This window comes from Ambystoma mexicanum, chromosome 9 (genome assembly GCF_040938575.1).
Source record: "Ambystoma mexicanum isolate Mex_15411 chromosome 9, UKY_AmexF1_1, whole genome shotgun sequence".
NCBI lineage: Eukaryota > Metazoa > Chordata > Amphibia > Caudata > Ambystomatidae > Ambystoma > Ambystoma mexicanum.
The window spans coordinates 1,063,709,089-1,063,733,574 of record NC_090931.1 but is presented as its reverse complement, the minus strand read 5'-3'; the positions used below and the strand labels follow the sequence as shown (position 1 = coordinate 1,063,733,574).

Here is a 24,486-nt window from a genome sequence, read left to right as displayed (position 1 = left end):
CTCGGGGCCTGTTCCCCGGCATTCCGTACCCCGGCCCCTATGGGGAAAAAGACACTAGCATTAGTACATTAATGCATGGACACGAGGGGAACCTCTTATCAAAAAACTTAGGTGGAAGCCAAGCAAGTTTGGTTCTCACCAATTGGAAAATCCAGTGAAGTAACTGGATACCAACGCGCCCCTGCATCAGAAGCAGGATGGAGAGCTCGTCCTTCCAGACCCTAAGGTGAGACGCTACGAGAAATCATAGAAGGGTTTCAAGGAGGGTGAGAGGGGAAAGTGGGAGGCCGATTGCATTACCCCGCAGACAGTTAATCCCCTATTTTCGCCTACAGAAGGATACTTCTGCGAGCCAGACAAGCCAGATTTGGGGGCCTGTTCCAGTCCGTCTTCCGAACCCTGTGCATCACCTTAGAAGAGGTCACAGCAGCGCGAACCAGGCCAGCACCTCCGTGGGAGTCAGGTGAGCGTAACAGCTGGGGTGATCTCTGTAAACTACAGCCCGCTCAGTCCAGGGCCGTAGGTGGTGTGCCCTGTTAGGGAGAATTCTCAGAAAATTGCTAATTCCCTTCTACCTTAGAGACCCCCAGCTCTTTTTGCTGGACTTCAGGACTTTTAATTTCTAACCCCGAGAGAGACCTTTTTCCCACTTTCTCATATATTTTTCTGTGATTTGGACTCTGTTTCTTTTGACTGTGGAGTCTGACAAACTTCATAGGCATCTGTAACGCTCACCTGGTATCCACAGGGACGTCACTCAGCCTGTTCTGACCTCTTACAACCTCGAACCCTTCCCTGGAGTCTACTCGACTGGAGACTGAGCCTGAAACACAGGATTGGTAGAGTTTAATTCTCTATTGTCTCTGTGTGCTTGAACCCCTTCTTCCCCGGGATCCAACCCTTCCCTTTGATCCACAGCTCACCTTGTTTTCTTGGAACGTATGCTCTCCGTCCTGCTTTCAGCGCAGGGGCGCGTTGATTGATGCGGGCTTGTTGCTGCCTAGTTACTTCACTGGCAAGAGTCCGACAGGTAAGTATAATGAGTCTTTTGAACAGTTCTCTAACTTCATTTCTTTCCTTCCTTAGATGATGGCCGGCGTCGGGGGATGGCGACGTGCTGCTGAGATGAGTAGCGCTGAAGGTGAGTGAGAGCGGGATGCGACCCTTTCGTATTTGTATTGAACTGAGTTCTTTTTCTGTGTCTTTTAGGTGCTGCGACGTTTTCAGCGTGTATGCCGGTTATGAAGAAATGCGGTGAGTAAGCGCGGTATGCGGCGCCTCTAGATGTTTCCACGCTAACCTGGAGTGTCTTTTCCCTCTTGCAGACGGATGAGAAGTTCCGGAGACAGAGTTCCCTCAGAGCGGCTGGGATTCAGGTAACCGTTTGAAGCTCGTACAGTCTTTAAAAATAAGCGAAGATTTGCTGAATGCTTACTAATGCCTTTTTTCAGTTCTTTTCCCTTTTCCTTAGGAAGCGGCGTGCCGGGATGGGAATGACACCGCCGAAGATGCCCGCAGAACAGAAGAAGCGATGAATGATGGGCAGAAGCGCTGCAAGGTAAGGCTGTTCCTAACTGTGTTCTTGCAGGAGCTGAGCGCAGAAGAAAGATGCAGGCCTACTGGAGACCGATCCGAACACATTGAGTGTCACACTGCAGGTGCAGAAAACACAAAGCATGTTTCTCAGCCTGGGCGTGGCTTAAATAGTCTCTGGGTATCCCAGGTGTCTCTGGTCTGAACCACACCCAAAAGACTAGACTGCACATGCAGTTCTGGGAACCGAAATATGTGGGGTCATCCATCTTGTCCCCATCAATGCACTACAAGTCCAATCCCCAATGTTATCCTATGGGAGTGAGCGAGTCTGGAGCCACAAGCACCAAGTCTGACTCCAAGTGGGTCTTTGGAGGGACGGTGAGGCCCTTGAGGGCCATGTAGGTGATCGTGGCCTGGCTCCAGCCTGACATCTTGGAGCGCTGGGGACATGAGTGGCAGGAATCATGACACCATCATCTGGGTGCCCCTCCCAGTGGTGGGAGTTCCTTTTCATAGGGTAGGGATTGACATTGTTGGTCCCCTAGACCTTCACACATCTTCAGGCTACCTACCATGTTACCAGGTATCCTGAAGCCATACCTATGAGGACGGTTGCTGCCCAGGCAGTGGCTAAGGCCCTCCTTGGTATTTCTGCCAGGGTAGGTTTTCCTAAGGAGGTTATCTCGGACAGGGAGACCAATTGTATGTCCCACTACGTGCAAGCCATGTGGAAAAACTGTGGAGTGACCTACAAGTTCTCGATAGCCTACCATCCCCAAACCAATGGGTTGGTGGAGAGGTTTAATAGAATTATGAAGAGCATGATAGGTGCTTTAGAAGTACCCCTTGGAAGAAAGTGAGACCTTCTACTGCCATGCCTTCTCTTTGCTTAGAGAGAAGTCCCTCAGGAAGGGGTTGTTTCAGCCCTTTGAACTCCTCTATGGTCATCCGGTTAGAGGTCCATTGGCCCTAATCAAGGAAGGGTTGGAGAGTACTCCTTCCCTCAAGCCAGTGAGAGTCACTGACTATGTTTTAGGTGTCCGAAGGAGAATGACGGTTTATGACAGAAGCTTCTGATAACTTGAAAGCAGGTCAGGCTCTGGTTAAACATTGCAGCACCAGAAGGCAAACTTGGTTGAGTTTACTCAAGACCAGCTAGTTCTAGGTATGGTGCCTACAAGGCAGAGGGCCGTACAGGACAAATGGATTGCACCCTTCAAGGTTGTGGGCAAACTTGGAGAAGTCAATTATTTAATGTATTTGGGCAAACCCAAGGAGGTCCCTATGGTCTTTCACCCTAACTGCCTAAAGGCATATGTATCCAAACCAGAACTGGGAGCTTTGCTCTTATCCTCTGATCAAGAGGACGAGGAGAGTGAACCTCTACCTGACCTTTTCTGGGGACAGCCTTTAGAAGGAAAAATAGGAGTTAATCTCTCTTCTGATCTCACTCTGGAACAGCAGGAGGAGTGCTAAGTTCTGTTAAATTAGTTTGTCTCCCTGTTTTCACTGACACCAGGCCTGACCCCTTGGGGCCAGTGTAGGTGCCTTTCCCCGGCTTACTACGTGTGAGAGAAAAATAAAATAGCAAACACAACCCCTTGTCGGGGAAAGAGGCTCTGAGACCCGGCTGCAAGAGTTCAAAGGTTTATTTCTCCAACTAGGAAATAACCCAAAAAACTCTAAAAAATCTCATTTAATCAGACTCATATTTATTAGTTGAAATAACTCTAACAAACAATGCTAAATGGACCTGATTGGCCAGGCGGTGTGGTGCTGTAGATGTGGGTGGCATCTCTTCCTCCTGGTTGGCTGAGTAGCTGACGGTCGTCAAACATCTTGTGCTCCATGCAGGTCAGGGTCCGGTCACTGTGGTCACTACCTAAGCTAATATGTTACACACTAAATAACAAATTATTTAAAACATTTTATGCTACTCGTCACATTTCTACATAAGTCACACACAATGATTGTCAGTACAATTGGGTCATTCGTGGCTTTAATTGAAGGCCTTGACCTTATTGTGCATGTAGAAGAATCAGGCTGTGTTTCACATCTTTTCCTAGGTTTCAAACTCATTAGTGCAAGTAAAAGCATATATAGTAGTAAAAATGCTTAAGGTTAGTAAAGAGTATATTGGGTGGATTTCGCAGCACAGGCGAGGGTCTGGCACTTGAAAGAAATACCTTACAGGAGGTGCAGGTTCAGGATGGCAATACATTGTTTTAATGAGGGTGGGTGGCTTGCACGTTTATGAGGATGAATCGAGCAGAAAGTGCTTAGCTCATCCTGGTTCACATGCCGGTTCTCAGACGAACAGTGATCTCAGAGGAAGAAAACTGTAGCATATTGATTGTTGCAACTTTCTCCAGCTTCAGCGTGAGAATGGAAGCGCAGAGCTTTCCTTCGCAGGGGGAGTGCAAGGGTGGGGGCCAGCCAGCTGCCTGCGCGCCTTGTGTGTGTGTCTGTCCTTGGCTGCTGCGGTGGAAGGAGAGCTGAGCATTGCTGTACTATCGCAGTGAGGCCTGTTTACCCAAGATGGAGTCGAAAGGGGGTACAAAGATGGATGCCTCGTGTCTTGCTCAGTAGTCCCAACTATGTAGCAGTCAATCGTGGTTAACTTTACATAAGGGCAAGGGGCAATCCCACTACCGGAGGCACGCGGTCCAAGCCTTGTACTGAGGAGCGTACGACGCTAGGGGGTCTGAGGACCCCTCGCTCCCATACACCAGCATGATTTTTTTTTTTTGGGTTAGTCAAATAACATTTACAATTTTAACATTTCACATGTTACATCACTATTACATAATTAACATTTCATACATATCAACTTATAGTGCTATCGAACAATTCAAAATAAGTAATTGATATCTGGAGCCATTACTAATGGCTCTTCAAATGACAGATTCGCCTGTAGCTTCATGCCCTACCAAGTTAATAATCGGCATAAATCCAATATAAACGTAATCAATAGATACTCATTCTAAAAATCGAGTGTCTTTAACTCGATATCTTACAATTTCTTTTTTGTTGAATAGTGATATTCTCACTGGTGACTGTCTCCCTGTCAAAAGCAGGGGTTACAGAATGTCAGGCCACGAGAGAACCCACTTAAAGGAGGAGGTCAAGAAGATGCTTGATCTCTGGGTAATAGAGCCATCTACCAGTCCATAGGATAGTCCAGTTGTGCTAGTACCAAAGGCAGGATCCAAGGAGTTGAGATTATGTGTGGACTATAGAGCTCTTAAGGCCGCCACCACGACTGATGCCCATCCTTTACCTAGGACAGATGAGTTGGTGGACAAACCTGGTTCGGCCAAGTAGCTCTGTACGTTTGACCTAACCTCAGGCTATTGACAAATAGCTCTGACAGACCATGCCAAAGAGGAAACTGCATTTACCACCCCAGGAGGCCTCTACCAGTTTACGGTTATGCCTTTTGGTCTAAAAAATACACCCGCTACATTCCAAAGGATGGTGAATCATGTTCCGAATAGGATGGAGGACTTCTGCATGGCATACTTGGATGACATTGCAGTGTTCAGCCCTACTTGGAAGGAACATATTGACTACCTGGGCTATGTATTGCAGGCTCTTGAGCAGGCCAATCCGACCATAAAGGCAAGTGAATGTCAAATTGGTCAGAGTAAAGTGGTCTACCTTGGACATGAGGTAGGAGGAGGTGAACTCAGGCCATTGCCTAGCAAAGTACAAGCTGTACAAGACTGGACCACCCCTACTACTCAAACCCAAGTGAGTGCCTTCTTATGTCTCACAGGTTACTATAGGAACTTCATTGAGAACTATGGGTCTATAGCTTCTCCCTTGAATGTGATCTCCTCACCCAAATTCCCCAAGAAGGTCAGGTGAAATGAGGAGTGCACTAAGGCATTTGAAGGACTTTAGCAAGCCCTTTGTCAAGCTCCAGTCTTAAGAGCTCCTGACTACAACCAACCCTTTATTGTACAGACAGATGCTTCCAATACAGGTATAGGTGCAGTTCTGAGTCAGCTGGATGAGAAAGGCAGGGAACACCCAATCTGCTTCATCAATAGAAAACTGAAGGCACCTGAGTCAAGGTGGGCAACCATAGAACGTGAGTGTTTTGCCATTGTGTGGTCTTTGAAGACGTTTAGACCATACTTGTATGGATCTACTTTTGTGATTCAAACAGACCACCAACCCTTGAGGTGGTTAATGCAGATGAAGGGGAGAATCCTAAATTGTTAAGATGGTAAATCAGCCTTCAAGGGTTTGATTTTACCATTGAACACAGGTCAGGGTGTAATCATTAAAGTGCTCATGGTCTCTCCAAGAAGTATGACCGACTGGAGTAAGGAGATTCATCCAGGGGTGAGTTAAATCCTCCTGCCCCTTAATCTGGGGGATTGTTGGGGAGAATTCTCAGAAATTTGCTAATTACCTCCACCTTAGAGACCCCCAGCAACTTTTCTGGATTTTGAGGACTTGATTTTTTTAAGCTGGAGAGAGTATGACCCTTTTTCCCACTCATGTATTTTAATGTGATTTTTGTACACTGTTTCTTTTGGTTGTGGAGGCTGACAAACTCCACAGGCATAATCTTTTACATTGTGTCACACAGCACCTTCAGTGCAGTGACACAGGAAAGTCTTTCAGATTTCCCAAAGGTTTAACTACCTTCTCTGGGATAAACTACTGTTTCCCAGAGTAGTAAAGTGAAATTGACTTTACTAACCATTGTAACTTTCTAGACCCAGCTTACACTATCTTACAATAGAGTGCTGGAGGGGTTACCTAGTATCCCCTTTGTCTAGCTTCTCATGTAATATTTTTTATGTTACCCTTTTCTCACTCAATGGCTGGTGGCAGTGGTTTTGTTTGAGCTACCATGGTGTGTATTTACCACAGGCTGCGTTCACAGCTACAGTAAAGCACCCATTGGAGCCATCTTTGTCAAAATGGCCCCCGGTCGTCTTTTTTCGCCATTTCTTTGTGGAAAGGTCCTACATGAGATTTACTCTGCGCGCCAAACCAGGTTTGGTCTCTTTGTTCATTTTGCCTTTGGCGGGATTCAGGAGTGAAGCCCGCCTCTGGCTCCAGATTGTCTGGGGTAGGCAGGAAGTGAGGGAGGTGCCCGAAACTCCCTGTGCTTAGTCTCCTAGGAGACCCAAATGCACTCTGCGGCAATTGGCCGGCTGACTGTCCGGCAAGGACAGCCACCCTGCTGGGTGATGGACAGCTAGGCTGGAATGAATGGGAGATAACTGAATAAAAGGAGAGTCTTTTGGCTTGGAAGGCAGTCGACCACTGGATGAAGAAACCGAAGAAGAACCTGAAGAGGACGCCTGCTGCAAATCATGGACTGTTGGTTTGCCCGGTGAAGCCCTGCTGCAGTGCCGAAACTCCACGTTTGCATTGACAGAGAAGCCCCTGCATTGACGACTTCTCCCCTTGAGTTGGTGGGACCAATCAATTCCAAAGTAAGCCACCTGGACATCCATCTCAGAGCTGGTTGGATTTCCACTGAGTTGCTGCTGGAAACCGTATAGCCAGGGAGAGGAACACCAGATTGTGTGCGTTGCTTTTAAGCTGGACTAGAGCTTTTGGAAGGTCCTCGACTTCCAAGATGCAGGAGTGACCGAGCCTGAAACCCCGCAACAGAGTGCGGGACACCAGCAGCAAGGACAGTCCATCTCGACAGCCAGGAACCGCTGTGTTGTTTGCGGTAGACGCGAGGAGCTGAAACACTGAACAGCCACTGAAAGCGAATTCTGCCGGTTGCGAGTTTTGACCGCCCAGTGCATTGCAGGAGTCCCTCGAAGTCCTCCGTCTTGTCCCCACTGCTGAGGCTCAGGAACAGCGAGATCTGCAGAGCTGCACAGGAACAGAAGTCATCAGCTGCACCTTTTTATTCATTTCTAAGGTACTGTAAAAAGTCTGAGAACTTGCCTCTTACTGTAGAGTGCTTACAACTTCTACAACTCGCATGTCTAATCAGCTTGTGGCCCTACATTTGATTCTTCTTTTCATCAAAGACTCCTAAGAACTTGTGCAAAGACTTTGCCCATTGACTTTGGCTTAGCCTATTGAATTGTATGACTCTTCTTGGAAGATCCAAAAGTATTTGCCTGCTTAAGATTATTTGTGGTCTCTTGTTGTCTTAATAACCTTTTCCTTTTGCTATCTTCTAAGAGTATTCTAAATGCCAACAGTAAGATATTAATGTCCACAGCTCCCTTGTGTCTGTGAGCCATCCCAAAAGGGTCTTTACTGATTTAGAAACTAAGTGTATAGTATTGAAGTGTATTTGTGTGTTGCTATTATATTGCTCCCTTCTGAAGAAGGATTATTCTAACTGACAAATTAATAATTGTTTATGCAAGAAAACTTGTGTACGTTTATTTCAAATACCTGTAACTGTAAATCTGTGTAATTCCACTACAGGTCTTATTGACCCCTCTTGAGATAAGGCTGGCTGCTCAACACGCTACCAAAACTGTGTAGTACAGGCTTATACCAAAGGTTGGGTTTCCTCTGCCTGTTGTCGGAGTTGTGTGTAGTGGTCCCAGAGGTCCCAGAGGGTGCTGCATACAAACTTTGCCTTACAATAGAATATCAGTCTGTTCTGATCTAACCCTTACCTCCTTAACTCAATACTGCAAAGGTGATAGAAAATTAGTGTTATAATGACCCAAATGACATCACCCTTGGTGCTGGAAAATGTGTAACATATGTATGAATTACTCACCTATTTTATTGTTCACTTTTTTAATTGAATCCTAACTTGAGATTAATGTTACTGCTAGTTACTGCTTTTTAAAGAATGCTTTAAATATCTTTGTGTATAAATAAATATTTATTATATTGTGTTTACTTGGATACCTGTATTTACTGATTTCCTTGTACAGCTCTACAACTCGCATTACCCCGCTTAAGATAAGCCTGGCTGTTCAGTCACACTACCAACTTGTGTAGTACAGGCCTATATTAAAAGGTGGGTACCTAATACCAAGAGATGTCTTGTGTAGTCCCACACCAACTGGACTGCACTAATTCTTACCCAACAATGGCATCCGCAGTTCTGACGATTTATATCAGAGTAATTGTTGGGGTCATATTTGCTGATAGTGCTCTTTCGGGTTTCCTGTGGATGCTTAAAAGTGTATATAACTATTATAATCAAATAAGAATCATTGTGCCCGCCCACACCCCACTTTCGTATGGTTCACTCACCACACATTTTGCAAACGCGAATCCCTAGTCTCTTTAAAAAAAAATACTCATTTTGGATTAAACCAGTGCTCTACCTGCTCTTATGCTCTAAATAGAATAACTTTTGTAATGAGCAATAGATTGTGGAGGAGGGGGAATTGGGATGAAGGAGCACACGAATGTTGTTCAGACATGTGCACGGTCAGCAATTCAGCACCTGTGCGCCATGTGGTAAGTTTTAAAGGAACTAAATGGAGGCATCCAGAAATCGGCAACTTGAAGGTTTTCTTAAGAATGAAACATTTGAACTTAAATGTGCAAACTTTGAAATGTACAGATTGTAATGGTAATCATGTTAAACTAGGTGCTCCAAAGTGGCTGCACAATGCCTTTTTGTGTTGCACAAAACGTAAAATAATATATATACCGTTTGTAATCGTATTTTCCCTAGAGAAGATGCTTTGTGAAAGTGCTGCCAGTCTAATCTATGGGAATACATCTACTCTTTCGCGGGTGCAGTTTAGCCCGGTCTAGAAGAAGTTGAGTGAAGAAGAGGCGCTGATACTTTATTTTCAGTGTGAACAGTACTTGACATAAGGCAGTCTTGTATTAGAAAATCCAGTACGTTTCTATTCTACGTGCAAATGTGGGTTTCCTTTTGTTTGCAGCCTCCTTCTAGAAGATTCTGAAGAGGATGAGGGCGATATGTGTAGAATTTGCCAAGTGGGAGCATCCACATCAACTAACCCTTTAATAGAGCCATGCAAATGTGCTGGAAGTCTGCAGTACGTGCATCAGGAGTGCATGAAGAAATGGTTGCAAGCAAAAATAAACTCTGGTAAAGATCGTCTCATTTTCCCCAATGACATTGCTGTGATCTGGCACTAAATGGTTAATCATAAATGTGTTTACTTCTTGCTTTTGTTTAATGTATGGAATATTTAAAGGAATTCACTGATAAGCTGCCTGGTCTCTTCTTGCTGAACCACTAATTCAGTTAGGTTTCACCATACTTTCAATGGATTTCCCAAAGCTTTTCAGACAATTGGATGTAATCCATAAATTGGCTAGGGGAATGTATCCACTTATGGGAATTCTTGATCAAGGAGTTAATTAAGGGAGCTCCCCACTTGGGTCTATGAAGATGTGGTGATTGCATGGCTTTTGGAATTGCATTCCATTGTACGTTTGATTTCCACTGCTGACACTTGAAAGAATCTGAGCTCCAGTGGCTGTATCTGTTAGGACAGTTTTTCTGAAGTCCAACTAAGGGCTTAGTAAAACCATTCAACTGAAACAGTACAAGACTCCACTCCTAGTCTAAGGCTTTGCCACTGAGTTCATAGTAGCGTATCTTAGGAGGGAGAGAGGGTTGTAGAATCAGTAAAAAGAAATTGTATTATACATATGGTCCAAAGAACCACTGACATGCTAAGTATTGTAAAAATAAAGGTTTTATTTTGTATACAAGCAGACCAAGAGATGCTTGGGTAGGTAAGTACCATCATAAAGCACATAAACACATTATAAAAACACAACTGTATGCTTTAAATACACAGATCAAAGCGCAGACCTTATTAAGAAAACCTAACCATATTGCTAGGTAAGTCAGACCTTTGTATACACATTCAGTATAGGGCACATCTGTTCTTGGGGAGTAAAACCATAATTTACCTTCAGATTACTTTACAGTAACTTTGTCAGTTATGCAGTAACACTCAGCAGGAAATCACATAGTCAACCAACATGCAAATATACTTCTCTGAATAGTGGAACACAGATTCAAGGAATAGTATATTTCTCTACTAGTTTTGTGATAACACAGTTATACCAGGTGAGTAAAACCTTTTTGGTGTAATATACAATTACAGCGCTTTTCAGCTCAGTGGAACACCGGCTAAGATCAAGAACTATTTACACTAATTCTGTATGCACCACGCAGACCAAAGTCGGCTACACCTAAAGGAACACTTATCAGGAATGGCACACAGCTATTCTAGGATGGTAAGACCTAATGTTGTGACATACTATTACAGTGGCTTTTTTAAAGATCAGTGGAATACAGATTGAGATAAGCAATAACTCTAACTTGTTTTAGGATGGCACACAGCTAACACAGTGTAAGAACAACCTATATACTTTTTAAAGGGGCTATCAGCAGCTTAAAGTTGAGTATAACCTTAGATAGACTTATTCTGTACAGGGTAACACCAAGTCAGGGGAAGCAAAACCCAATTGGGGACACTCGTACATCTATCCTAACAGCAATAATAACGTGAAGCCAACAGGATTACTTTTGGGGAAGAGGCACAAGCAATTCACAGGTGAGTAAATTAACATCATATATACTTTTCAGAATAGTGCAACACACATTCAAGGTAAGTAAGAACTTTTGTAACTGTTAACTCTCAGAGTTAGTTACCAACCAGCTTCATTCACAAGTAACTAACTTTTAGATACGTTATTCTTTTCAAGGCAGAACCCTTTTCTTATCCAGTCCTTCCCTTATTCTATAGCATGAGTTCACTCTGAGGCAGTAGATGGACCCTAGTGGTCTAGGTGCCAGCTGTAGGCAGGGTGAGATAGGGTTCAGTTGCAGGAAAAATCAGAGTTCCAGAGGAAGACTGTTCAAACAAGTAAGTATTTCAGTTTAAAGTTAGTTGAGGGTCCAGGGACTTCACAAATTCAGAGAAGACACCCTAGGAGGATTCTGCAGTGGGCCTGGGTGAACTGAACGAGTGGCCTCCCAATCGCAGAAAACACCCCAAAGCTATACAGAAATCACAAAGGCTTGAGGTAGGTAAAATACCCCAGCCAACACAGTACATCAGCTCGGAAGAAGAGTTGCAGCAGGAAGACTTGAGGATCTGCAGCTAAAAACCCGGTCAATGGATTCCTTTGTCAAGAAGATGGAAGACAGGACTTTAAAAGGTCTTTTACAGCAGGGAATCACGAAAGAAGGCTCCAGGCAAGCGGTTCCTCACGGCTGGATGAAGCTCTGTGGATTTGGCACCTTTTCAGGAGCACAGAAGAAGACAGAATATTGCTGGCTGGATTCTCGTTGTATGCAAGGTACAGCACTCTTGTGCGGGCACTTTTCGGATCTGAAATGTGCTCTGGACATCGAGCAGGATGCTCACGAAGTTTCAGCGCGTTTCGGAATTCGGAAGACTATGCCCTGCACAATGGCTTGAGGTTCCAGGGTGTTTGGGTATTGCAGCCCCGCAAGGTCGCAGCACAACGTGGGATGGCGCAAAATGCAGGTCTTCTTGATTCCAGTGGGTCTCGCCAGGCTCTGCGTCGGGGTCAGCGTTTTCAGAGTCCACAGGTCGATTGGAAGGAAGGGCTACAGCAGGCTCTCCGATCGCTTGAAATCGTCTCTGCTGCGCTTTCTTCATCTTTCTCTTCGGTTTTGGTTCCAGTGGTTGACTACCTCTTCAGCTTCCAGGATCAGACTTTTATGCAGGAACCCAGCCAATCGAACAGCCATAAAACATTCAAACTTGCAGGGTTCGTAGTACTTTCAGGACAGCCAGCTGCCCAGTTTGAAATGGATTCTCCCAGTCGGGCTGGAAGACAAAGGGCTGCAGAGTTTTGGACTCCTCCCTTGCTTCCTGCCTTCACAGGCACTCTGGATCCTGCCCCGGGAATCCACAGGATTCCCGCCTAAGATAGTTAAGACAAAGGAGTTTCCCACCCTGGATGTCAGGCGAAGGAACAAGAAAGGAAAAGGAACGCTGAAATGGCAAAAAGGCAATAGGCCCATTTTGGTAAAATGCGCACTCAGCCTTTACCGGGGCTGTGCAAACAGCCCGCGGTCAAGGTGCACCGAATTAATATAAGGTTCACTGCTATGAGCCATTAAAGGTAAGTTTGTCCTCGTAACATAAATGTTAGTTGCTGAGGTAGGAGCAGTCAGTGCAGTTGCTACCTCCTCGAGCTCCAGTTTTCCAGTTTTTGCTTGGAAGTCTGTCTACCAGTTCTACTGTTTTCTGCAGTGGGAGAAACTTTGAAATACCCATCCCAGGCCGCGGAGCTAGTCGCTGAGGTAGGAGCAGTCAGTGCAGTCCGTGACAGGACTTGCCAGACATGCTTCCCCCCTCGGTGCCGCCCGGCCTCAAAACACTGACACCGACAAAGCTGCAAACTGAAGAAGAAGGAGAAAGAGCTAAACGAATCCTCCGTAGCTCAAAACCAACTCAGCAAAGATTCGATCTACACTCAATTTACTCTCCCCAATGAAGCCGCTTGCAGTTGGCACCATCAAAACTCTGCAAGCAGCCTAAATTGCAGTGCGAGAACGAGAGGACTATTCGGGCTACCACCGCATGCTCAGAGGCCGCGGTAGCCCCAGTTAAACTAATTCACCTTTCGACGCAAAGCCTTGAAGCTCATACGAACACCACTGATGACCTACGAGTGAATGAGCCGCTACATCAGGCGGAAACCCTACCAAAAGCCAATAGTGCTGTGGGTTTCCCTCATTTTGAGCTAGATCTTCAGCCGGCCCAGACATCTTCGACCCCGAGAACCGGAGGGCCCTCGGCGTCGGAGCCCTTGTCAGCCGCTGCGCAAAATATGTCAATCACAGAAATCTCAGAGCCGCATATCGGCCCGGTCCCGGGCAAGGAAAATCACGACGACACTCGAGCTGCACTGCGAGAGTCACCTAGCAAAAATTCTATAACATTATTAGCAAGTATTTCCATTCTGGTGACCCCACAGTTATCCGCAATCAACCCGGAATCAGCAACTGACCTATCGGCCGCAAGGAAATCCTCTGGAGTCTCCTCACCTCGAGTCTCTCAGGTCGGCGTGGGTGGTGCCCAGTCCGGGGTTTTCCTGGCCGCGGGACCTGGACATCGCTGCACGCTCTCTGAGGGAAGCGAGGCGCCGGTTGGAGGGCCGAATCGCGGAAATGTATGTGTCCGCAGGGCAGACTCGTTGATTGTGGAGGTGCTTTCGCTGCCTGATGGCGGCACGGCGAGTAAAGCTGTTTCACCTGCCTTCAATCTCAACTCTTCTCCGCATGAACGCCTGAGCACACGGGACGACCAGCAGTCCCATGGAAACGGAGAAAGGAGTCCACTCGGCCAAGATCAAAACTCAGCCACCTCCAATCCAAAAAAAGACTCAAGTAAAAATAGTGCTGAGTACGGAAAAGGGCCAGCCTAATCCACTAAGTCAACGCAAAACCATTGCAGTTCAAAAGAGAGGAATGAGCAGGAAAAAGGCTTTAATCAGCAAACACAAGAAAACCTTTGCGAAAATGGCCCAACTGAATTCCCTGAAAGATTTTTTCACAAATCAAGGTAAAAGAAATTACGACCAAATGGATCAACTTTCCGACGCCGAGATACTGGAGGCCACAAAGGAGCCTCCTCCGGCCATTAAAATTCAGAAAACCAATAACCGTACAGTTTTTCCAACGTCAACGGGCCCGGTGGAGCCCGCTGGGCAGCTCCCGGAAACAAAGGATTTAAATAAACTCCACGCGGCATCAGAAGTCCAGACAAGCGTGATCGAAAAGTGCATTGCCCAGCCCCAGATCCACCCTCCAAAAAACTCTGATGAAACCCTTGAACCTGCTAAATTGCGTGAAAATCGGAGTTCAACTGCATCTGAGGAACCCTTGAGGAAACCAGACCTGCCTGTCGGGAACGCTCTTGAACAGCCAATACCGACTGACAGGCCCGCAAGATCTGCTCCGGTGGGTTCCCCAAACCACCATCATGCTTCGAATTCCTGTGAAACAAAGCCTTCTAAGTCTTTTAATCAGCAGGACGAGGGCCTGGGAAAAGACTGTGCGTGACCATTTTTGGCGCAGACCTGAAAGACATTCAACAACTCCATCGTTTCCACCCCATGCTTCCAACTTTTCTTCTCCGCCGAATACAGCCCAGATATTGCAGAGCTTAGGAAATCAATGGCCGCCAATCCACAATGAGACCCCATTGAAATCTAAAGATTTGACAACCATTATGTCCGCTTTTACCATTGCGTTAAATCCATTTTGCAAGTTATACGAGGCTCTATATGACAGTCAAAAAGACCAATCAACTTTAATAGCGCTGATGCACACGAAACTAATCTATCTAGAAGGTTTCATTCAAGCGAAGGAAAAAAGGCAGGCCACTTATGCAACCCCAACCATCAATTCTCAGCCTACGTACAACGAACCAGAGAACTCACGAACCAACACTGACCAAGCTACATTGGAAAAAAAGAGCCTCACAATGAATTCTCAAAGTACTCAAACAGACCAAAAAAACAACGCACCCAGCGACTAAAAAGAACCTACACTGGGAAAACTTCAGCATTTTTAATTCCTCAAGCGTCCCTAAGTCCCCCAAAAACGCACACTTGCCGGAGGTCTTCTTTTTCAAAGAAAGCTCGCCAAGAGAAGGTCAAACCGACAGCAACTCCTCGGCAGGAGCTCCCAACAAGATGCAACTGGTGGAGGTCTCGCAGGCAACAAAGTGCTCGCTGAAACCTGTTCCAAACGTTCAGAGATCGTCAAAAAAAAAACAGATTCTTCTGAAATTAAATGATCCAGCGGGTCAGCCAAAGCAGCGGGCTGAGAAAGCTGGTCCTAGTCTGACGCCCAATCATCTTATAAAATTGAAGCCTTTGATGGAAAAAGAAACACCGGAGTCCGTTCCGACGACGCCTAAAAAGGGTACAACTTTGCGTGAGTCCAACACGCAATCCCCCAAGACAACAGAAGACTTTCTTGTAGATTAATCTCTAATGAATCTCTCACAACACTTGAACGACACTGTGTTAGGCGAGGCCGGAAGAACGGAAAGGACTCTGCCGACTGCCAGACCCACGAAAAGTCATCAGACAGCAATAGAGTGAACATCAAATCTGCATATTGGAGAGCGCCGTAGATACCCGCAAGAAGCAGTGCAGCGCAGCACTAAGAGACTGTAAGAGTTAGAATACAGCAGAACGAAAAGAGCATCTTCGAGAACTCCTCCAAAACACCATCATCAAGAGGAAATAGCCAGGTCCTCAAAGCACAAAAGCATAGCAAATCCATCAGACGTGAAATTGGCACATAGACACAGTCCTTGTATATTCTCACAAAGGGGCAGCCCTGAGGAAAACAGAAAGTCAGCGCCTACAGACACTTGGGACAAGAGAGGCCGTTCACCATCGATCTTAACCTTGAAGTTAGAACAACCAACTAGGAACAAAGACGACATGGTGCTGAACCGCAGAATGGTGAGATACATCTTCAGCGAAATATCGGCATTTAAACATCTGAAAACGGAAGATTATCTGAGGATTGAACCCTACCATAGGGGAACGACAGCGAAAGCCTAAATTCACATAAGGGCAATGGCTCTCCCGACCTCAATGAACAAAGCCTTAGATGACCTAACCGCACGAGGCTTTCACCTTCCAATTCTAACCATACCTCCAACAAGCCCGGTAGCCTCTGACCACAGGCTAAAACAATCCCCAAGCAGAACTTACTACAAGTCTTCAGCAAGAGTTTCCAATACATCGAGAAAAGCGCCAAGTGGCAAAGGGAACCCAAGGGTGCAGCGGCAACCCAGTCATAGCAGGATCACCCATGCAACAGAGTTTGGTCCTAAAATGGACCTACTTTTAAGACTTGAGCCTGAGACCGACAAAAACAATCATAAAACCTTCCAAGCCAAGCCAATTAGAACTCAAAGTAAACCCAGTACCATGTCGCCCACAACACCCCGAGAGAAGGTGGTCAGGCCTGCAACCGAATCCAAAAATCTGGATAGAAGCAAATCGCTGACTGCGCCTTTGGAACAACTATGGGCGTGGTTGCCCAAACAGCTGTCAATCAGAAGTCACAAATAGCAGTTTGCTACCGACGGATTTGCGGCACAACCGTCGGGGGAAGCCAGGAAACACAGTCACATCGCCAACGGTCTTAACAATTGGATCATGGAACACACGCAGGTTCTGACACCTGATGCAAAAAGGTGACATCAATCTGAGCGATTACAACATCTTGGCCTTACAAGAGACTTGGCTATCAGAAACCCCATACCTCGACGGATTCACCATAGTGGATTCTCCAGCCAAAAAGAATGTCCTGGGCCGTCCGTCAGCAGGAATTCTCCTTGCAGTTCAATCAGGCAGAGGTATTACACTTGAACAGACCGTGTCCGTTTCCAGAACCCATCTCGCAGTGCTAACCAGTTGGATACTGCCCGATCCTGCTAAAAACTGAGTCACTATGAAACTCCAGATCGCAATCATTGCAGTCTGCTGGAACCCCCAAATCATAGAGGACGACGCTGTTCTTAACTCTATTGAAGTGCTAATCGACCAGCTGTACACAGAAAAAGAAGTGTCCGCCCTTATAATCTGCAGAGACCTAAACGTGAGATGTCCCTCGACCCTGCGAATCACTAAACATGGCATGACCCGAGCAGAAAACTGAGGTAAACGATGGGTCGAGCTGATGAAGTCAAGAGGATGCGCAAACCTCGCCCTTGCGTTCCCTAATCCCAATCGTTGTCCTACATGGGAGAATCACACCTCAAACGCCACCATCGACTATATCTTTGCGAGCAACTATATGCTCAACCTAGGCACTTCGTTCAAAGTCATAAAAACGACTGCAAGTGATCACAACTTGCTTAAAGCCACCTGGACTGTGTCCCCTCCTGAAGTTAAGTGGACTGAAACCCAAACTGCAACCAACAGAGATCCCGATTTAAATTAACGGAACACAGAATTAAAGAACTAACAGCCAGGTACAACAACAGTTTGGGCAAAAAAGCTATTCAAGGGCTTTCCGAACCGGACTATCAGCCCTTGATGAGCCCTTATTAACTAAGGACAACAAAAAAATGTTCTTCAAACGATCAGTTTGCACATCAATATGACAAACAACCAGTGGCGAAAAGAGCTGCGATAAGACGTCTCAAGAGAAAGGCTAGAACCGCAAATACAGAAGCCGTTTTTCTGGAATGGCAAAAAGAGACAACTCTATATAAAGCCTGGTTAAGAAATCAACAGCTGTTCCTTTACCAAAAAGACTCGGAAGCAATGCTCGCAAAATTGGGGGACAAGAATGTAAGAGCTTTTTGGTCTCTGATCAAATCCTTGGGTGCCCACGCCGATCCGATTTTGACCAGCAGAGTGAGTGAATCCCGCTGGATGGCCCACTTCAATGAAGTCTTTGGAGGCCCTTCCAAAATCTCCAAATGCGGGCGTTCTGACACAAGCGAGGAATGGGTAGACGTAGCGGACAGAGAGACCGTCTCAACTGCTATAAGCAAATAAAAAAATTCAAGGGCCCCAGACCCAGATGGGGTGACAAATGCAGACTTGAAAAATTTTCCAGAAGAATGGACAGTCTTTCTCTCTAAAGTCTTCGAAACCTGCGCAAAGTGCCGTCGACTGCCGAAATCATGGACAACAGCTGTGGTAGCCCAAATTTTCAAAAAAGGTGACAGGACCAACCCTCAAAACTACCACCCAATTGCACTTCTTGACGTAATAGGGAAAGTGTTTGCCTCTCGCCTGCTACGCGAATTCCAACTCTGGTTTAAGCCGGCGAGCCTTAATGACCCGTTTCAGGCAGGATTTCGGAAAAACTCAGGAACCATCGTTAACATCATGCTGCTCAGCACTCTCAAAAGCAAATCACAGGATGGAGCCGCACTGCTGTTCCTTGCATTTGTAGACCTCTCACAGGCCTTCGACATGGTGGACATGCCACTACTGTTGAACAAACTGTCAGCCGCCAACTGCCCCAAGACAATACTGAATACAATAAGGGCCCTGCATACGAATACATCAATGCGAGTAAAGCTGAACATGAAAGGCCTATTGTCTGAAGAAATTCCAACGTCTAGGGCCGTAAAACAGGGCTGTCCCCTTGCTCCAGCCTTATTTACTGCTTTCCTAGGAGACTTTAGCGTTTCTGCAGAAATGACAGTTTCCCCCCGGAAATAGGAGAAGCGGCAGTCGGAAGATTACTTTACACGGACGACATCACTTTGACTGACCAAACCCCCATTGGCCTACAAAGGCAATTAACCAATCTAGCAAGCTACATTAAAACAAACAAATTGCAAATCAATGTCAAGAAAACAAAGATAATGATCTTGGGGGGGAAAAAAATAAAAAAAAATAAAACCAGCACCAACTCGAAATGCCCGTCTTGGCAACTAGAAAGCGACCTCATTGAAATTGTGAAGGAATTTAAATACCTGGGTGTCATGTTGGACAACTCACGTTCGGAGATCTCTATGCAGCGCTTTATATGGTCGAAGGTAAGATCCTCAGCAACTCGAGCACGAATGCTAGAAGAAAATTCGGCTGGTTCTCCTTGATTCCGCTGCTAACCTACTACAAGTCAAAAGTGGTTCCCAGTTTACTGTATGGAGCAGAAACTATGCCAGCACTCCCAGTGGAGATCTGGGTTAAGATCGAAGGATTCTTCTGGAGATCAGTTCTGTCTCTACCTAACTCCACATCTGTCGGCCATCAGGAGAGAGCTAGGCCTAATTTCCTTGGAGGCCCCGGCAGAAAACAGCATGTCTCTGTACAGAAATGTCATGCTCTCTGAAGCTTCGCCTTTGTTCATTCTGCTTCAAAAAGAACTTAAGTCAGGCAGATCGAAAATGCTTACTGCTTGGGCTTCAAAGAGGAAATCCAAACTGGAATCCGTTGCATGTTCTGAGACAGAACTGCTGCAGAACCCACTGAGAATCAAAAAATAACTTGAGGAATTAGACTGGGTCAAGACTCAAGCTGCGACCAAGAATAAGCTACTAAGGCACCTGCCATCCTTTGCTAGGAAACTCAACGATCCAGCTGAAATTTACAAAAAATGTCCAAGCAAGCAACTTTGAAATCTTTTTATTAGAGCCAGACTGAATCTATTGCCAACGAACGAAATCCGTTTTATCAGAGGACTGGCAACTACGGACGTCTGCAGACTATGCAACGAGAAGGACAAAACAGAATCTATCCGTCATCTAGCAACTTCATGCACGGCACTTCAATCAATACGGGAAGGCTACCTAAAACCACTCCTGGAGCCTTACGGGGTCCCTGAAGAATCGAGCTGGTGGCCACGTATGATCAGTGGCCAAAGAACTGCTTGGACCATTGCTATTATCAAAATCCTACAGTCAGCGCTAGAACAAATTGACTCCGTAACCAAGACTGGGAATGACAGATAAACGAACAAACAAAAACAGAGGAGGAATGAAACAGCACTAATGTATAAACCAGGAAGGAAAAGAAACGAAAAGAAGGCTCGAAAGGAGCTGTCTCTGTTTTTGCAAAAACAATGAATTTTGTTAACGCAATAAAAAATAAATAAATGTTACATTTAAAATGAGAAAGAGGATACTCTGTATCTTTCCAGCATTCCAGTTAAGGCGGGGAGTGCTGGTCTCGCCTAATAAAATGTAAAAGGGATCCAAAGATCCTTTCTACCCTTGGGAACTGTAGTTCTCACAAGGTTAGCCAGAGAAAGTTAAAAGGGGGGAGCCTCTACAACAATAGGCACTTGTTGCCAAAAGGTTGTCAAAACTTTTTGGAGAGCCTTATAAATGACACCCATAAAAAGAGTTAAGGACTCTGTGACTGTGGAAAAAGCTTCCCACTCACTGAGGTATAAGGAAAAATAATCTGGTTTGACATAGGTCAGGAAGATTTATCATTAATATGAAAAGCTTACCTAGCATAGTCCTATTAGTAATTTGTAGTATGTATGGGCGGGTGGAGGGCTTCACTTTGGATTGCTGAGTACAGAGTACTTGTACACTTCGTTTCATTGGTACCCACGCTTTAAAAATTGAGTAACTACTTTATTTGGGCACTTTGTGGGTGGGCACAGCCTAAAACGGCAGTGATATGTTCATGCTAGAAGATACAAAATCGATTGTGTCTGGGAATAAATTAGCGTACAAGCAAGGGCAATGTCTGGTGCAAAGAATGTTCCCCATTACATTTTGTGGCAGTGTTAGGTAAGAATTGGTGCAGTCACACTGTGTGAAACTACACAATACTTATCTGCTTGGTATTAGGTAACCCACCTTTTGGTATAGGACTGTACTACACAAGTTGGCAGTGTGACTGAGATGCCAGACCTATCTCAAGAGGGGTAAATGTGAGCTGTACAGATGAAATCAGTCATTACAAGTAACACACTCAAGGTTTCAGTTAAACATGATTATTTAACATCCGTTTTAAATAAGCATTCTTAAAAAAGGCAATTCTTTGTAACGGTTCAAGTAAACTCTGGAAATATTTTACAGAATCAATAAAGCTGGTGAATACTCTTTGGATATGCTCATTACAGTTCTTCTACACCCTGAAGTGATTTCAATTGCAAGGATAGTATTTGCATTTATATATAACACCAATATACTTTGTAGACTCTGGGTTGCAGAAAGGAAGGGTCAAGGAAAATAAACGGTTCCTTAAAAGGGGGAGGACAACTGAATCCTCCAATGAAATTTAGGTAAGCCTTTCCCAGCAGTAACAGTATTCAACAAGCTACAACCTATTGGGCGTCAAGCAATGCCAAATCAATAGATTTAGAAGAGTGCCTTTAGGGAGCCAGGACAGCCAGTGACATTTGGACAGTGTCAATAGTTCTGATGCACTTCTTGGATAAGTCTTTCACAAATTTAGATTGTTCAAAAGTAAATCACTGAAGATACACAAGCTGTTAGGCCTGTGCAAAGGGGAGTTGAAATCAGCTCAAAGTCAAGCAAGTGCAAATCTCGAGTGAGACAGCATGATATATGATAGGTTATTTATAACGCTCTTAATACCCAGAGGTTTTTAAGCATGGACCCGGGGTTCGATCCTGTTGCTCCGTGTCGTCTTGCTTCCAAGGCATGCATGTTGCCCCTGGGCTATCCTCCCTAGACAAAGCATGACTTAAGGCAAGATGTTAAGTACCCCCAAGCCCAAACAGTACCTCTGGTTAGAAGAAATGTGGTCTAGCTGGATGATGTCTTGCAACAGCTATGCAGACACTTGTTCCTGAGCCTCAGTCGTGGGGACAAGAGGGAGGACGTCTGGAGGGCTCCTGCGGCAATACTAGGGGAAGGTCATCTGCAGCTATGGGCTCTATTCGATTCAGCTGCACTTTGCGGTTTCAGCGCTTCGCAAACCGCACTGATGCAGAACAAATCTCTGGTGAGACTTTCCTTGCTCCGTCAGTCCTGGACTCTGGCGAGGGGACTCTGGATGGGGATTTCCTTCTTCTGGAGTGTCCTTAGGAGGCTCCTGGAGCTTTTGGCAGGATTCGATCCGCGGGAGACGTTGCACTTGGTTATGGTCACTCGACCTTTGGCATTGGGCTTCTGCAGCAACGGAGAGGCACAGCAAGTCGGGGACTGCGCCATAGTGGAGTTCGTCTCGAGGTTAGTTGGTCCCACTAACCCAAGGTAAGAAGTCGTCCCTTCTGAAACTTCTGTCGGTATTGAAAATGGAGGTCCGCACAGCAGCAGGGCTTTACCGGTACTTCGCAGTCCGGGAGGTTGCAGCGGTTGTCGCTTCACAATTTCTGCTTCGGATGTTTCTTCCAGTGGTTGACTCTGCCTGTAGTCCCAAAACCCTCGCCTTTTAAGCAAGTTTTCCCTTTCATGCACATCCTAGGCTGTCACTCACACAGCAGGGTGGCTGTCCTTTCAGGACAGCCAGCCGGGCAATTAGGACTAGTTTCGTTCATGCACTCCTAGAGACAAAGGACAGGGGAGTTTCAGGAACCTCCCTCACTTTCTGCCCTTCCAGACACACTGGAGCCAGGGGCGGGCTTCAGGGCTGAAGCCCGCCAAAGGCAAAACACACAAAGGGCTCAAATCTGTCTTAACGCACAGAGTAAAAACCAAGAAAGACCTCACAAACAGAAAATTGCGAAAAAAGAAGACTGGGGCCATTTTGACAAAATGGACTCCCATGGGTGCCATACTGCAGCTGAGGGTTCAGCCTGCATTAGAAAAGCATGATGGTAGTAAAAATTAAACCACTGCCATTTAAAGTAGTGAGGGTAACAACAAATTTTTACGTGAAAAAGTAGAGTAAGGGGCTTCTAAGGACCCACCCCCCAGCACTCTACATAAGATGGTGTGTGCTGGATTTACAAAGAGAAAAGGTAAGTAAGATTAATTTCGTCTTGCTATTCCTGGTAACAGTAGTTCACCCAAGAAAAGTTATTTAAACCTTAAGAGAAATCCAAAGGATTTGGATGGAGGGTTGCGGGCGGTCTCTAAGGTGGGTGAATTTTAGCGCAGAAATGAAAATGTTCCCTAATACAGAGCTACCTCCAAACATTTATTTTTTAGAACACCACGGCTTGAACCAATGAGCAGATATTGGAGGGTGGGTGCAAGGATTTTATTTTCTGATACTTCTCAGCAGATGCCATACAGTTTTTGTTTCTTTAGAAGCATGTGAGAATAATTTGTGAACTGTACCCCTGGGGACAGCCCCTGGCCATTTTTGCTATATCCTAACTGGTTTGCTAACCACCTTCCCTGATGACTACCCAACCATTATCCAGGGTGACACACTGTGCTCCTGGACCAAAGTCTCATGCTAGCGGTGTCCCCAAAAAACCATGTTCTCTGCAAGTGTTTACAAAAGTGTAGGAGCTTCCACAGAGAGCCAACATGGCTCAACTGACCTGTTCTGTGGGAAGTACCCTGCTCGGGCAGGTCTGCAACCATGTTTTAGCTCCATGTATCTGTCTGAGTAAAATTGTGAGCTTTTCAGCTTGCGGTATCCCAAAGGGATGCTCTGAACGGCAAACCAACAGTAACATTCAAGTCAAACAGGTGTACTGTTTCTTGCGCGTGAATAGGACACTGCTGTCTATATAGCATTGTCTCGTTTTTGCCTTACTCTGAACAATGTCAGCAGAGCCTCAACCCTCTGCCACGGCAACCCCTTTTTAGTGTATGGTATGTGTTGAGATGCATTTCCCAAATTATCCCTAGGGGCAGTTTTTTGGGAGGCCACTCTATTATGGTGAACGGGGAAGACCGTTTAGCCAAACCCAGTCAGAGTGAGTTAACTGAACCCAAGGTCCTTGGAGTGTAGCGCATCATTCAGTGGATGGGATGCAGAGTAACTCTTTACACCAAATAATCAAACCAACTCAGGAAGATGGCAGTTCGTTTACTGTTTTATTATTAATTGTCTAAAACAAGGAGATAAAACGGACATGAACAGACGCCTCAAAGCATTTTATGAAAAACAATACTTCAAAGGGATTGTGTCCTCCGACGTATTCCTTATCTTTGATATAATCCATTCCAGCTTGCTGGCCTCAAACTTTTTCCAGTAGAGGGCGCTGCATGTCGACATCCCTCGATTTGGTGTCCCTCGACAGCCTCCGTATCGGCGCCAACGTCATCCTGAGTACAAATAGACTTGCGCAGCGTCTGTTGCTCAGTTCCGTTTTTCCGCTCTTCATGAGCCTCGGAAACGTAACGCTCCGTTCCATTCTTCATAAAAAAATCTTATTTCTTCAAAAATTTTAATTTAAAACGATGGCAGCTTCATCCGAACAATCGACTCCATGGTCCAATTTTAAAAAATGTTGTGACTGTGGAAAGAAAATGTCTTTAACGGACCCTCACAGGATCTGTTTGTGGTGCCTGGGATCGGAGCATCACTGTTCGGAGTGTGAGGATTGTATGTCCATAACCGCGAAAGCCTTGAAGGAACGGAAGGGGAAGTTAGAAAGAGGTAAGGCTTTTAAAACTTCTACCCCTTCAA

The 24,486-nt window shown here is 45.6% G+C and overlaps 1 protein-coding gene across 2 annotated transcripts in view; it reads left to right on the top strand.

The window, feature by feature from the left end:
* MARCHF7 (membrane associated ring-CH-type finger 7) overlaps positions 1–24,486 on the top strand; it is a 966,353-nt gene that overhangs the window by 577,556 nt on the left and 364,311 nt on the right. For both annotated transcript variants that reach the window (XM_069616354.1, XM_069616355.1), the window contains exon 7: positions 9,399–9,568. In XM_069616354.1, the coding sequence (XP_069472455.1) occupies positions 9,399–9,568 (170 nt within the window). The remainder of the gene's footprint in view (positions 1–9,398; positions 9,569–24,486) is intronic.